General features: G+C 40.3%; 1 protein-coding gene across 1 annotated transcript in view; it reads left to right on the forward strand.

Moving 5' to 3' along the window:
* The window catches only part of NR5A1 (nuclear receptor subfamily 5 group A member 1), a 441,357-nt gene that overhangs the window by 20,557 nt on the left and 403,354 nt on the right, over nt 1-17,446 (forward strand). The window contains exon 3 of the mRNA XM_078641831.1: nt 152-270. Coding sequence (XP_078497957.1) covers nt 152-270 — 119 coding nt within the window. The remainder of the gene's footprint in view (nt 1-151; nt 271-17,446) is intronic.

Below are 17,446 nucleotides of genomic sequence, written 5' to 3' on the forward strand. Positions count from 1 at the left end.
CGGCTCTCCAGTGCGCCTGCACGCGGGCCCGCGCGCCTCTCGCCGCTGTTCTTTATAGCTCCCTCACTCCACCCGGCGTGCCACACGTCCGCTCCTACCGGCCACGGTGCTGATGCTTTCTGCCCTCTTCTCTCCCCCCCCCACCCCCCAGGCAGCCATTACAAGCTGATGGAATACACGTACGATGAAGACCTGGATGAGATGTGCCCGGTGTGTGGAGACAAGGTGTCCGGGTACCACTATGGCCTCCTGACCTGTGAAAGCTGCAAGGTAAGGAGCCTACCAGCCAGATGCGCCCGTCTCCGCGCGAGCCAGGCACCCGGGGTGCCCCCTTGTGAGGTCTGTCTGCCTCAGCAGTGCTTGACGTGGACATATAGAAGTGCAGATACTCCCCCATTCAAAGTAGGGCACCGCTGCTGAGAGTGCCATTGGTCTCTATTGCCATTATTACATTGCTGCTGCGAAGTCCTCTGCTCTCCCATACAATTATTAAATCACTTTGAAGAAGTGCCAGACATTTCCCATTAAAGGTGGAGGGGCAAAAGTACTCTTTATTAAAAAATATTATACCTTTCTAAGAATTGTACTGTTCTCCCTTAAAATTAGGCCTGGGTAAAACCTAAATTACGACAGTGTAATTTGTATAATTTCGGGAAATGCACAGTACGCTTGATAGGCACATTCCTAGAATAATGCATTATGCCAACCTGCGTAAATGTTCTCCGTTACATGTGCCCTCACTGTAACAAATGTACCATGTGCGCTCAGGAACAACAGAACAGCAGTGGCTATTATTATTTTCAATGCTTTTGTTTTGCGCTTGTTTTTGCACAAAATGCCACCGCGCGTCAAAAATTAAAATGAGGAGGCATGTCACACTAAAATATAGTGCAAAACGGCAGATTTCCATTTTGTGTAATTACGCATAATTCTCGATAATTTTCCCAACATTTTGCATAATTATGTGAAAAACATAATGCGAATACTGCACACTCCTACTTAAAATATTAATTATTTCACTACTGAGTTGGGCAAAATTCTCCTGTTAAAAGTATGACACCACTGCTGGTAAATTACTTTACTCTGTCTTAAAGTTATTGCATCGCTGCTGAGAAGTTACAGTACTCAGCATGGGAATTATTACACCTGTATTGAGAAGTTCAAGCACTATCCCTTTGAATGATTACATCAAACTAAAGTAGTCTCCCATAAAATATTTATATCACTGCCATGAAGTGTTGGTAGCCTCCCATTAATAATGTTACATCGCTGCTGAGAAGTGCTGGTACTCTCCATTGCAATTATGACATCACTGCTGAGAAGTGCTTGTACCCTACCATTAATATTGTTACATCACTGCTGACAAGTGCTGGTATTCTCAATTACAATTATGACATCACTGCCATGAAGTGTTGGTAGCCTCCCTTTAATATTGTTACATCATGGCTGACAAGTGCTGGTACTCTCCATTACAATCATTATATCATTGTCACAAAGTGCTGGTACCCTCCCAATAATATAGTTGCATCACTGCTGACATGTGCTGGTACTGCAGACAAGTGTTGGTAGCCTCGCATTAATATTGTTACATCACGGCTGACAAGTGCTGGTACTGCAGACAAGTGTTGGTGCCTCCCATTAATATTGTTACATCACGGCTGACAAGTGCTGGTACTCTCCATTACAATCACTACATCACTGTCTCAAAGTGCTGGTACCCTCCCATTAATATAGTTGTATCACTACTGACAAGTGCTGGTACTCTTCATTGTAATCATGACATCACAGCTGAGAAGTGCTGTTACCTTACCATTAATATTGTTACATCGCTGTTGACAAGTGCTGGTACTCTCCATTACAATTATGACATCACTGCTGAGAAGTGCTGGTACCCTACCATTAATATTGTTACATCACTGTTGAGAAGTGCTGGTACTCTCCATTATAATTATGATATCACTGCCATGAAGTGTTGGTAGCCTCCCATTAATATTGTTACATCACGGCTGACAAGTGCTGGTACTCTCCATTACAATCATTATATCACTGTCACAAAGTGCGGGTACCCTTCCATTATTATAGTTGCATCACTGCTGACGAGTGCTGGTATTATTCATTGCAATCATGACATCACAGCTGAGAAGTGCTGGTACCCTACCATTAATACTGTTACATCACTGCTGACAAGTGCTGGTAATCTTCATTGCAATCATTACATCACTGCTGCGAAATGCTGGTGCCCTCGCTATAATATTGTTGCATCATGGCTGAAAAGTGCTGGTACTCTCCATTACAATTATGACATCACTGCTGAGAAGTGCTGGTACCCTACCATTAATATTGTTACATTGCTGCTGACAAGTGTTGGTACTCCCCATTACAAATATGACATCACTGACATGGAGTGTTGGTAGCCTCCCATTAATATTGCTACATCACGGCTGACAAGTGCTGGTACTCTCTATTTCAATTATGACATCATTGCTGAGAAGTGCTGGTACCCTACCATTAGTATTGTTACATCACATCTGACAAGTGCTGGCACTCTCCATTGCAATCATTACATCACTGCCGCGAAATGCTGTTACCCTCCCGCTAATATTGTTGCATCACTTCTGAGAAGTGCTGGTACACTCCTTTGCAATTATTACATCACTCCACGAAGTGCTAGTACCCTCCCATTAATTTTGTTGCATCACTTCTGACAACTGTTGCTTCTCTTTCTTTACAATTAAATAAGTGCAGCTACCGGTACACAACAGCGCCTGCCCACTCATTTATTCATTAATTAATTTGTTAAGTAGTTTTCTAAAGGACTTTATGACTCCATTTGGTTACTTCAAAGCTTATTTATAATGCTTGGTGAAACAATGCAGACATGTCGCTGCTATTCAGATGCCCTGCTATTATTGAGTAGGGCTGAATCTACAATTGATGGAATGCTCTTGTGCAATACACCCTGGGAACTGAATTGTCACTAGCACACCCAGGGGCATATTTACAAGGAAGAGGCAGAGTACGGCGTTAGCTTCCTTGGCTTAACGCTGCGCTCTGCACCCTCTGAAATGCAGGGCTGCACAGTATTTACAAGAAAATAGTGCACCTTTTCATTTCCCCCTGCGATGGTGCTAACTTAGCTGCCTAGCACCAATGCATGGACCCTTGCACCATAGTGCAAGGGTGCCTGTGTATGGTGCAAGTGTCCCTGTGTTGAGGGGAGTGGTTGTTTATTTGCAGTTAATGTCCCTTCCTGCACATAAACAATCTGAAATGGCGATTTTAAACTTCTATGTGTGCTGCTTAATGCACAATACAAATTCTCTAATCGTATGGGGTTGCAGGACGACCTGCCTAATAAATATTAACTAGGTAGGCCAGTATTTGTGACCGCCTGTCACTGGCTAAAAAGAGAAGGGCTGGTGGCCTTAAAGAAACAGCAAAGCACTATCTTTTTTTTCGTAGTTTTATATAACGCAAACTTGACCCGAAGGTATCAGGTATCTGAGCTCTTTACATGAGCACCATTTCCATTACACAAGGACACATTCCTTTTTGTTAGGCACGGGGAGATTAAGTGATTTGCCCAGAATCACAGGATGTTGAACGTTAATGCAGAGACTCGAACCCAGTTCCCCAGATTTGAGATCGACCACCCTAGCCGTTAAGCTACATCCTCTCCTCTTTGTGTATGGAGGCCCAAACAGAATTTTCTTTAAAAAAAAACAGCCCATTTTCCTTAAAAGAACTGGAGCTGATTTGAAAAAAGTAAAGTTTCCCTTTTGGAAAGACTCTACGAGTAGCAGATACTTGGACCACTGTCTCCTCCACACAACACCCTGCCTTCCCTCCCCCCGAGGCCACCCAACATGATTCCCAAATTCAGGAAGCGAGACGGATTCTGCCAATATCCTGCTTTTTGCAGGATCCTAGGAACACGGACGCACTCGCCCGTTTGTTTTCCTATATTTATAACCATTACTCATAGGATTAGGTCATACCCACCCTCCCCATCGATTGCTACTACAGTACCCTGAGGTTTAATCAAAACCCGTTTCGACCGGGTTGGAATTATTACCGGTTTAGTGATCACGCATTTATAGCACTACAGTCAGCCCCGAAGAGCCACGGGTTACCACCCAGGTGACGAAACACGTGTCGGCTGGTGTACTCATTTGACACACTCCAAGTCTTGTATAAATATTACCTATTACATGAAACTATTGGTGTCGACCATTGTAATATTTCATCATTCAAGTACTACATTTGTGCATTGACACTCTAAAAAAACACTGAACATGTGCCCAGGACTTGGTCTTAATTTGCTGTGTGGGTTTGTACTCACATATATGATGGTGTTATCCCGGTTTTCCCCTGACCTGGAAGCACCGTAACTGTATTATTGAATGTATATATGTCTATATGCTAAACTGAAGTATGAAACATTAACGACTGATGAAACGCTACTGTAAAGCGCTCTGATACCCTACATTGGGCCATGTTCGTGCCATAGAAAACCCTTAATAAATAAATAAATAAAAATAAAAAACTCCACCGTTAACTAGCCTGAGTGCCATTCTTCCAGCCTATCCAAAACCCATCACAGAACCTGACGATTTCCAAAGGTGATGTCCAACTGTACTGCTTCCCCTGAGGAGGTGGTAACATTTCATTTGTTTGCGTCCACAATTGCGGTCACATACTATTGATAAGTCTTAAACTAAATCATAATTAGGGTGGGACACCCCTTCCTAATTGCAATTTGGAATGAGACCCAAAACATATTATGCGACCCACAAAGCCTTTTCCTAAAGTCAAAATGATTTTAGCAAGTACTAAAGTATCATTTTGAGGTTGCAAAGCCTATGCTTTTGCAAATCGCAGGATTGCGAACGCAAAATGCTTTAGTCCACCGGGCCCCTTGACCATATTCCATCCTTTGAAAAAGGAAAGACTTCTCCCATTTAATGGTTAATTTTGCAATTGTTATAATTCTGTGTCACACAATGGAGGAAGTGTGGTTCTTTGGTACTTCTGTTTGTAGTGTGTTTTTGTCAACCTACCTTAGTTTTTGTGTGTCTCCTTGATAGTAGACATTCCTATTTGGAAGCAGCCCCATCTTCTCATTTCGGGATGTAGGAGGGCACGAGATATACATTGAATTTCCTAAGATCACACAATGCAGGCAAGTGGGTGAGCTAAGATTAGAAGCAATATATCCTGATGCCAAAGAAAACATGTATTTATAAATCAGTAAGCAAAACATTTTTAGCAGAAACACTCTACATAGTAACAAGGCAGTTCATTTCGTCACAAGCGGGGGAATGGTTACATAGACCCAGGCATAGCCGCGAGCGATGAACAATGGAACAAGGAAATAATAGTTCTCAATACATAATTTACATAGTTAGAGTAACACAATTTTATTTGTTACGTTACATTATATATATTTGCAGTTCCAGGCACAGAGTGATTCTGTCCTGTGCCCAGAATCACAGAATGTTTGATCAAAGGCCAGAGCCGTGATTAGAGCCCAGATTTCAAAGTCAGAAATGAGGCCACATAACCTTAGCTCCCACGCACACTATCTCTGCTTCTGTTTGTAATAGATTACAACCATATACTCCTTTGAGACTGTAAACTTGTCATAAAACATGCAGTTGGATGTATTTCTTCATAAAATAGGAAGCATTCTATGTCAGTTAGAAGATAATTCAATCTATTCTTTAAATATAAACAGCAAAAATGTGCAAAAAGCAGACTTGAATAGATTCCTTTAATAAGATGACATATTTTTGGTTGGTTCTTACCTCTTCCAGGGCCAAGCAAGTCTTTTCTCAGACATTTTGCTCACAATAAGGTTCTCTCTATTGCGAATTAGTTATAGCACCAACATCAAATCTGATGCATGTCGAAGCACTTGATAACGAATTGCATGAGTGGGATCATTCAAGTCAAAGGATACTCAGAGTGGCATATTATCAAGGAAATGCAATAAACATCGCAAACCGCGCTTATCGTGTTTACCATTATTGCCATCTATCGCTGATTCACATCACTGTGGTAGCGGCGTATTAGCAACGCTTTGCTAAATGGCAATGTGAAAATCAGCGATAGACGGCGATAGTCGGCAATAGCGCGTGAAATCAAGCAATGATTTCACAGCGCTAAGGGAATGTTTTCTAATGTGGGAGTGTGGACTTAACATGTAAATCCACCCACCATATTACATAGCTTAGTCAGGATTTTACCAGGCGTTCAATTCAGGCAAAAACCGCGGTTAGCGCAGCTTTTTTCATCGCTTCGCGGATCTGCTCCATGCTTATAAATATCACAAAGCCTTGTTAGCGATTATTTACATGGAGTAATGATCAGGAACGCCTTCTTTGCATCTCATTAGCGATGTATTTCCTAAGATGCGTGGCGTTACAAAAACGGCAGATAGCATGCACTAATGCATGTTAGCGCCACGTTGTTGATAGGGAGATAATATTATCTCTGCTTTTTTGGCTTTTAAAGCCAAAAAAACGGCGAGGTGGCCCTTGATAATATGCTCCCTAGTCCCTTAGACACTCCTCACCATGTATAGCGACGAGGCCAAAGGTCAAAGGCCTTCATATGGTAAGGCACGTCTAAGGTGACTTGCAATTTCTTTTTTTTATGTGGTTTTGGGATTATTTTCATTTATATGAAAAATGACTATCCCCTGTTCTCTTTTCCATATTTCTTTTGGTGCCACTTACTCTGAAAATATCCTCACCACGTTCCTCTCTCTCCAGCCTCCTTTTCTATCCACCATGTTTGCATCACACACGCGTCTTCTCCTGACTCCCCCAGCGTCATTTACGCAAAGGGCCATGGACATCCCGAGGGAGGCGCGAGCAGGACCACACATTGCCTCAATGACTGTGAGGGAAGATGGCGCGCGGCCACCTGACAGCTGTCTCTGCGTGCCAGAAGCAGATGTGTCCTTGCCACCTCCTTTCCTCTCTTGCACCCTCAGCCCCGATCCCTGTTGCCAAGGATTCACATGAAGATATATGTAATTGGGCCCCAGCCCAGTTTACCACTCTGCCAACTCCACACAGAGTCGGTGCCCAGGTGGCCTGCACACCAGCCTTCACCACAGTCCTTGAGGGAGAGTGGACATAGTCTGAGCTGGTGGCATTCCTCGCAAGGAGGAGCATTATGATGTCATTAGTCACCTGTAATGCGTTATTACAGGAGATTAGTGATGTGCATTTCTTATTACATGTATGTTCTGAAGACATACTTCACCTGCAATAAGAAAACGAATGATCACTTATAGAGAGGTTACAGAGTCTGATATATGTTAGAGTAATATAAACTCGATCCCTTTATAGATTCTTCTGTATTCTCTTTCCCTCTCTCTTTCTCTATCTCCTTCTGTCTGCCTGTCAGTCTCTCACTCCCTCTCTGCACCACTCCGTCCTAACTGGTGTTTTATATGTAACCACAAGTCCAAAGTGGTTTAGAAAAGTCACCAGAACCGAAAGATTATATTAATGTCCAATATTGCACTGAGCTCATTCTATATTCTATTATTTGTTAATGCATGTTGATATGTAGGCATTGCCAACCTGGATTCTGGTGTCATTTACAACCACTTATGCCCGAGCCTCATACAGTAGCATAATGTTTCCAGAAGTCCAGTGGTAACCGGTGACACATTCTCTACACATTGGCACAGGAAAATGCTCGTATTGTGTACATTTCCTCCAGGAATCTCTGCTTATGATCCCAAGCATCCAGGGCAGGTCTAGCCAGCAGCCAATGGCAGTGTCACGTTCAAGGCAGCTTTGTGAGCCAAGGACTTTCACCTCTCAGATATGTCTGTCAATCACCATGACAATCTTCGACACATTCTGGGCGTGTGTGTCAATCATTGAACCCTAATAGTAAGCACTTCTCACGAAACATTTACATACACACAAAATATTGTTTTTTTTCATTCTATTGAGCAACCTCTCCAGCCTGGCATCTGTAGTGAGCTGTGGGTGGAGAGTAGCATTTCATTCATTGGGAGAGTACCTTGCTTTTATGTGTTGTGATTGTTGGGCGAAACAAAGCGCTTTGCAAAAAACTAGAGAAAAAGTAAACAAAGAACACGGTTTTGTTTTCTATTTCCATAAAGGCTGAAGCAGTTCCATTCTCTGATTCAGGGCGAAATGGGGTGGTGTTCAGGGGTGCGGGAGCGTCCCAATGTGAGTGGACCTAACGGTGCAGATCATGCTGGGGAGGACATGTTTAAAGTTTGTTTGGGTTCCATTAAAAAACTATTTCATGCCTGAGGTTTGTAAAATGACAACATAGGCTTTGAAATTCCACATCTTCATTCACAGAATAGGGATTTTGGAATTGTAGGACTATAAATTGCACTGGAAAAAACATCAAGAATATTAGGAATGGGAAGGGGGCTTTTGAAGAGCGTAACCCTACAAAATGCAGCTAAGCACACACACACTCATACATTTGTGGGTAAAAGCGTTTTTTTCATCAGGATGGTTAATACGTTTCGGTGGTTTCAAAATTTGCTCAGTCTTTCATTTTTTGTCTTGTTTTATTTTTATGCTCCCATTTTGATCTGAATTAAGAAAAATTTAACTAGGGCCTACCAGGGTGGACTATATATCAGCATGTGGCTTATGCGGTTTTTTAATGGTTGGTACAGATCACACAATGAGATATACTGTGTTTTCTGTACAGGTGATCCACGGTGCAGCCGTGTGTGCTGTGTTCGCAATAATAGATTTTTAAAGAGATTTGAATACCATAGGACCAAAGGATGAGTTGCTGTGAAATCTAATCAGAACCTTGAGGTGGCCTTGTAGGTTACCCCATATCTATATTTTAAATCAGATATAACAACATTTCTTTTTTTTATAGCATTCCATTGGCTGAAAATCTGCAAATGACAAAAATTATGCCATACTTGGCATTTATCACTTTCCAGGTGTGACATAATTCCCCCCAATTATGGGCCTTGAATCCAATATGGTGTGTGAATAGCTAAGCATTTCAATTAAAATATGAAAAAAGGCTATTGGAATTGTCTTTTCATGCCTACATAATAGGTGTCATAGTTTCCCATTTGAATTAGGCCAGGGCGAAATTTCTGTTACATCCACATAATCTCACATATTTTGGGAATTTCGCTTTATGTTTGTTATGCAAAATCCCCCAAATGATGCCCCAACCTGTTGTTTGCATCACAGGAGTTTTTTGAGTGATTTGTTTTGCCAGAAATTCCTCTTTGCAATCAGAATGGATTGGAAGACGCATTTCGCATTAAAATACAGCGCAGAAAACCAATTTTGTATTTCACGTAATTTTGTATTATTTCATATAATTTTTGCATATAAATGTATTTACGCAAATCAGATTACATCAACTTTGTGTATCCCTAATGTCTATGGCACGTAATTCTTTCCATTTTGTGGGGCCGTGTCAACTTTGACTTGTGACATAGAGGTTATAAAACGGTTTATTGGTCGGTTAGGTTCAGATTTTTATGAGAATTACTGCCAGTATAATTCAGTTTAATTTACACTAATCATATTTAAATGTATCTAATGTGGATATCCTGAAATTCTGTTTCGCATCTAACACCTGTACCCCTGTTTCTAGTTGGAAATTGACCTGACGTTAGCTAAAGATAGGTTTATGGCTTTAACGATCCTTTAATGGTACTGAAAAATATGCAGCTTTGGGTGTAGAAAGAGCACTCTGTGGGTTCACAAAGAATACTTCTATAAATCGGTGAAGTGGATCCTGTGGTTGGTGGAAGCACCAAGCTTGGTGTGACCTTGAACCCGGTAGAGCCTGTCAGACAATGTCATGTGCACTAGAGTTGACCTGTAATGAGATGGTAGATGCATGCAGACACGTATACTGAGCCGCCTGGATTACTGCAATGCCTTTTTGGTCTCAGCCAATGAGTCCTCGTTATGCAGATAGCAGGTGGTCCAGAACACCGCGGCACGCCTGGTCTTGAATGCCCCTCCTAAAGCCGCCTCCCTCCCCCGTCAGCTGCATTGGCTCCCAGTTCGAAAACGGGTTAAGTTCAAAATCTGCTGCACTGTGCATAAGGCCCTACATAATATCGGCCCTTCTTACCTTGCAGAGAAATTCACTCTCTATGTGCCCTCCAGATCCCTCCGCTCTGGAACCAAATCCCTTCTCGTGGTCCCCATCAACCTGAGACTATGTTCGGATCATCTTCAATTCAGGAAGCAACTTAAGACCATCCTATTTTGATCCTGCTCCTCAGCTAGCCCTGCAGCCGTGTCCGCAGTGCAGAGATACCCCTTCGGGGGCCGATTCAGGCGCTATACAAATAAATAAATAAATAAATAAATAAATGCTTGATCTTCGGGACACCCGCTAAATTTGTTATATAATTAAGGCTCCCTGTTATCCGTTTTTATTGATTTTCACAGATAAATACAGACAGAAAACAACAATTTTCCTGTCTGTATTTATTTTTAAATGCAGAAAAATTCAGAAAATTCTGCTTCTGGTGAGTGGCTCTCCACAAGGTCCTTTGTAAATTCCAGGCCAACAGCTGAGCACATAGAAGGCAACTGGAGGTAAAAAATGGGAGGTAATGTCCTTAAATTTAGCCATTACTTAACATATATTTGTATATGAAACAATATTTACCTGTGGGTGTAGTGTTATGTTCTTTTTAACTGCCTGATTTGCTAAAATGCAATAGGTTATCTTATGTTATGTTAAAAATTATTTGTACAGTGCACGGACACCAAGCGGTTTCATGGCGCTAGGAGCGGAAGGACAGTGGCGGAAAGATTTGTGTAGTCTTACTCATAGGCTTGTAGAAACAGGTTTTAAGAAAAGTTCTGAATAAGGTGTAGCTGGGTCAAAGTATGAGTGCACATTTATCAGTTAAATAAACATAGAAATATACCACTCCAGTACTGCTTTTACTTTCAAAACAAAAAAAATATGCATAAATGCAAATAAGATGGCTAAAAAAAAGATAGAAAAATACAGTTGGAAATAAAAAAAAAAGAAAATACCATAAAACCGGGAGCCCTATATATAATCTACAGGTAGACTCTGGGAAACCTGGTGGAAGAGAATCATGAAAATATGAACTTGTTTCTCACCAATAAAACGTCGACACTGTCCCTGCTAATTCTGGTCGGGTACCAATAGGTGTTGGTAAACTTATGAGAAATCAGACTTGACAAGGATCATTTTTGAACTACTAAATTTTAATGTCTCTTACAAGATAATCCTTAACAGTGCAATGCTCTTGGAAGATACTTTCTGCTAAACTTGTTTGCTGAAGAATCTTCTATTAAAAAAGTAATTATTGTTTACAGTTAAATCCACTTTCAGCAGATTTTTTCCCTTTATATTTTATTAAACGTTATAACTTTTCAAAGTTTGTAGTGCTTTGGAATTAGTCACACTCTGGTCCTGATGGTCAGTGCCCAGGGATGGCGATGACGTTGCGACCACACATCCTAATGGCTCGTGCTGATTTGCCCTGCTGACCACAAATCACATCCTCCTGTAATCTGTACTCCCAGGTGCTTGATGGTACCATCTGCATTTAACCACAAAGAAACATGTGAAGTATCTGCACACATGCATCTGAATATTAAAATGATAAACACGATGACAGGAACTATACCTCTTTGAGTAAATGTTGTAAATAATACATGAAATGAACTAAAATAAAATCAGATGAAGATATGTTAAAATGCACTTGGTGTTTCTGGGCAGGGAATTTCTTACTACACCGATGGTGGCTGTAATGTGTAATATAACGTATAGACTTCACGCAAAATCCGAGCCTGTGGTCACAGAATTGCCCTTTGGGCTGATTTGCAGAAGGGTGCCTAGGTTTTATTACATATTTCTTTTTGTCTATTGTTATGTGCCCTCACTGTGCTTACTATTCACCTGCCAGCCTTTCACATGTCCTTAACCCCTTCCATGCTGATGAGAGCCCCCGGCCGTCATGCATCACGGTGGGCGTGTGCTGATGACGGCTGGGGGCCGCCATGAACCCGCCCACTGTTTAAAAGTGCCGCACAGGCGCAAAATCGCGGCCGAGCCCGAGGGGTTAAAGCTCACCCCAGATTGTTTTCGCTTGGAGAGTTACCTACCCAGGACCAATTGGTGAAAAGATCCTCAGGCTATCTAGAGTCATTCCAAATCTTTCATACCTTTTATTTTTGCAAAGTTCAAAAGTGTGCCCCAGCTGTGTACAGATGAGCAGAGTGCAAGGTGCTTTTCTGACCTAGAAGAAGGGACTTTTGACCAGTGTCTTTGTAATGAATTGGCTATTTATGCTTGTAGGAATAATCATCACCCCTTGTTGGAGGCTCCCCAATTGGTTGTTTTTATGTTCCTTTCCCACACCTGGCCTTGATATGCCCTAGACCATGCTATGCACTAACCGTGTTACATATAGCGCACTTGACTGCCAATCTCCTGTGTGGTTTTTGCCATGTACGACTCACCTGTAAAGTCACTGTATATGTATGTGATGTCATCAGTGAGGGCATCCATGTTTTCATTTGTAATCAGGGCCCCCGGTTTTATGGTATTTATTTTTAGGCCATTTCCGTCTGTATTTATCCATATTTATTTTTTTGCCCATTTTGATCTGTATTTATCCATATTTATTTTGTGTTTTGCATACATAGGAAGTTGTAAAACTGTACAATTCCATATCTATTTAACTGATAGACGTACAACCATTCTTTAATGTCTGTCGTGTTTTACCTATTGAAGCTGCCAAATATTACATAACAATGCATCCACTGGTAAATACTAGCATTATACCATAAATTCATGTTGACATATGCTGTTATTTACAGAAATTTCACCCTGATTTTTAATTTCCCATGCTATCCATCTGCTCAGCTGCTGGCCTATAATTCATGAAAGACAGCACGGAGAGTCACCTAAAAGGAGCACAATCTTCTGTATTTATCCACTTTTAAAAATAAATATAGACAGAAAACACATTGTTTTCTGTCTGTATTTATCTGTAAAAATCCATAAAAATGGAAAACAGGGAGCCTTATTTGTTATCTAATATCATACATGAGGTCATTACCAGTGCTATGGAAGGAGTTATGATTACAGAGCTAACCATCATTGGTAAATGTCAGTATACTTTACATTTTAAATCATAAGCATAAGATTCCTTCTCAATGTATTTTTTTGGGAACATTTTGTATTTCTTAAAACTATTTTTTACAATGTAGGTTCCTAGGATATCTTTGTAGAAAACCATAGTGTGCTGTTAACAAATGTTCATTCAGAAAACTGTATGAATTACATTATTTCTGAAAAACATAGTTTTCTCATTCTGTGGGATATGCCCTAGTCTCATCCAGAATGGGGAATTTTCACCTCTTCCCCTGCACCTGAAGTCCCAGCAAACAAACATTCACAGAGAGAGCGGTGGATCCCAGTTCGAAGTAGAAAATGTTTGGCCTTTGGCAACCAGTCAGATTGCAGCCTCAGAGTCAGATTTTGGTCATTGACATGTTCATGGAAAAGATGGACCAGTGCCCAAAACATCTGTATGGTCTTTTTTGAGGGACCGTTTTTGTAAATATTCTAAGCAGATTGACACCTAATAAGTAGAGAGCACCCAGTCTGCCTAACAGGTTTGATGCTTCACTTGTCTATTGGCTTTTCTGTTGCTACTTTCCAGCTTTCTCTATGGGAGATTGAAAGGGGAAAAAAAGCATTTTAGACTTCCCCTATAACTCCACAAGAGAAATCTCTCTACAACTTTCTATGATCTTTCCTTGATTGATACTTCTTTCAATAGTTTATATAGTGTGCTCAAAGAATTCAAATACATTAGCACTATGTAGCTTTTCATGGTAGCGACAACAACATCAATGTCCATAACTTCTGTTTCTGATAAGTCACTCTTTATATTATCCTTAAAGGAAGTAAACATCACTTTTACAGCATTCACATTGTAAGTATTTCTCCACTTTTAGTATTGGGACACACAAGGGTTCCATTTTTCAAAAATGTATTTTAATTCTCATCTTACAGTTAATAATTTTTTGACAAACAAATATGAAGGTAATTTCAATATACACCAAACTGAATTTCAATTTCATTGTGTGCATTGAGGAAAATATTACTATTGAATGCCACAGATTATAATGGCATTAGATGCCTGTGGATCAAACTACTACCATCTGTGTTGTTTCACACTTTATGATAATCAACATCCATTTGTGTTACAACAACAATATTCAATTTCTTTGCCATTTTACTTTGTTGCACTTTTTCTGTCCCATGATTTTACTGATCCCATTTTGGATATGTCATTGACTCCATAAATATAGTGAATGTAAATAACCGTATCCATTCCCAAATTAGATGCAAACAGAGCCACACAGATCAAATTTTCATCGTTTGGTGTAAAATGTGAAATAAATATTGAAAATGAGACATGTATTGACATCATCTTCACATAACCACCTGGAATATATTGTACTTTCAATTGTAGTTGGACTAAGGGTGAATGTTGTTATTGGTGCTGTAAATATTCCTAATTGGTAAATTTTAGAGGTTTTCAATCATTGTTTCGAACCATAACTATATTTGGCATTTCTTTTCTCAGGAACTTTGAGATTTTGCAAAACATATATTTTGAAATTTCAGCATAGTGTTTCACTTTCGCTTGCAGTACCTTCTAGCACTAGAGCAACGGTTCCTCACCTTTTCACTTCTGGCAATCCCCAATGAATCATTGCTGGGACCTGGGGACCCCAGCCTAAACAATTTCTATGATTTGAATCTCAAAACAATACACATAAATGCAGAAATAAGCATAGTTCGAACAGTTACAAAGACGCTGAATTATTTTACTTAATTCACAAAAAATGGAAAAATCCAAATTTAAATTTTAATGGGAAGGTTGCAGCTTTTCAAACTGTGGTTTGATATCTAGAAGACACAGCATTATGCTCAACTCTAACATATCACGTTATCTTTTTTGCACTTAGTGCATGCTCTCTTTTTGTCCGTGTTTACCAGTGCTTCAATTGAGACAATCAGTTATCCTTACTAGAATCCTTTTGCTGTATTTGCACTGCTCCCACAGATCATGATAAGGATACCAACTTAATGTTTAACCTCTACTTTCACAATATTTCACATTTACATAGTGTTTTAATATTTTTAATTTTACATTTTGCTCTTTTATGTACACATAACTTTATTAAGTACTAATAAATTATATAACTTTGTTAGCTGTCGTAGACCTCCAAGCAGCCGCGGTCGGCAGTAGGAGTTCCTGCAGGGCAGTGACGTGGGGAAGGGGAGGGGCAGGGTGGGGGGTAGTAATGTATGGATTACGGAGTTTAACAGGTAAGTAAACATATAAATAAATAAAACAAATTTCGGTGCGCGCACTGCATCACCAAATGCGATGCAGTGCGCGCAACAACATTTGTTTTATTTATTTATATGTTTACTTATCTGTTAAACTCCGTAATTTATAGTAGGCGTTGTGGACCCTCAGGGGTCCACTGACCATATGTTGAGAAACTCTGTGCTAGATCATTGTCATTAAATAAATAAGGACAGTATAATTAATCTAAGCTGGACATAGTAATTAGAGTCTAAGTGTGTTGTTGGGAACCCCTTTTACTATTATTCTTTAGGCACATTCCAGTTTTGAAAGGTCTTAATTGATTATTAATCAGAACAGCTCTTTTTCAGGAATTTTCTTTTGCAATGACTGGTTTAATTCCTCAGGACCTGATTCATCTTCTTAAAGAGTTTGGGTCTTCATACTCAGTGGGTCCTGCCTTCATGTTTTAGAGATTTTAGATTTGTGACTGTTAAGTACTGTCAGAAGATGTGGATATAGCCAGTTGGAACAGTACACAGGGCCTTTGGTAATGTCCTCTTTGCTGTACCTGTACACAGTGCTTAATTGGTAAAAAACATAGTGCCGAGACCCTCAACAGGAGGGCACTAGAGCTTGCACCATCCGTTGCCCATGGCAGCACTGCGAATGACAGCACCAACACACTGCTAATCATCACACTCATAAAAGTGTGAGAATTCATACTATTATGGGCCCCCAAAAGCTATAAGAATGGCTTTGGAGGCAAATACTAATAATTGGAAATGTACAATTGAAATAATAAACAGAAGTTGTTGTGCTAATACCTAAATTGGCAGACACCACTACCATGTGGCAGACAGTCATAAGCCCCTGTGCTGGCAATTAAGTTCCAGTGCTGAGCACCAGAAAGCACCGGCACAAATTTAGTACTGCCTATACAAAACAACAATGTGATGGAAGGAATGCTTGAATTAATCTCAGAAACTGACTATTGCTCAGGGGCTCTTTCCTGGTCATAACCTTTCTATCACTATGCCACTATAGACAGAGACCTGCAGGATGCAAACCGTTTTGGTCCTCTACCAATAGGAACAATAGAGACGCGACTGCCCGACGAGGTCCCCTCCCCTTGGTGAGACTTATCCACTTCGAGAGTGATGGAGTTCCGGATGTTCATGTATCAGAGGAAGCCCGTTGTTATCTGCTATCTGAGAAGAACATGTACTAAGTGTCAGAGGAGTTAACCTTCGTGAATCTAGCCTTGAAAACTAGGACACAAGCCTGCATGGAATAACTGAGGACCGTGGTGGCTGGTGCAATGAATCTTTCAAGAATGTATTAAAATTAATAACATTAAATTAAATTAAACTAAATTAAATTAATAAACTTCTTTAACTGAATTAAATGAATAAACTTAACCATCTAGCGGGTGCATTTTTATTAAGTGTACATTAGCCAACCCTCCAACTTGAATTATGCTTAAGTGCTTCTGTGACCATTTTGCAGACTTTACATTGCACTTAGTGACACAAGCAAGCAACTTGAATTATTGTGATTACCATGCATCTCTACCGCCAATTTCAAAGCCTAATGCAAACATTTGTTTCACTATTCAGTCACTCCCTTTCCCTAGCAAAAAATGGCTATTATGATGCCATTTGTTATTATCTGTCGCCCTCTTTTGGTAATTTATAATTGTGCTGTAAGGCAAATAACTGCTGCTAAAGTCTTAATATGGCACCAGCCCTGACATGAGGTATTTTATGGTTGCAGCTGGCTTGTACCTTTTAGTCAACCTCAGAAGGATGAACTGATGGATAAACCAGAACATATTTTAACCTGTGACTGCCAGTAACATGTGTTTTTTACTGATGTCTGACGTTTCAACGCATGCTTTGCAACGCATGCCATTACGACGCAGGTTTTACAACGCAAGTCATTACAACGACTTGCGTCGTGGGGCGCTGGATAGTGAATAGTTTAATTTACTATTCCAACTCCAGTCCCCGTGGATAGTAGGGAAGGTGTTGGATAGTAATTAAACTATTCCCTATC

Source organism: Lissotriton helveticus, chromosome 5_1, assembly GCF_964261635.1.
Source record: "Lissotriton helveticus chromosome 5_1, aLisHel1.1, whole genome shotgun sequence".
NCBI lineage: Eukaryota > Metazoa > Chordata > Amphibia > Caudata > Salamandridae > Lissotriton > Lissotriton helveticus.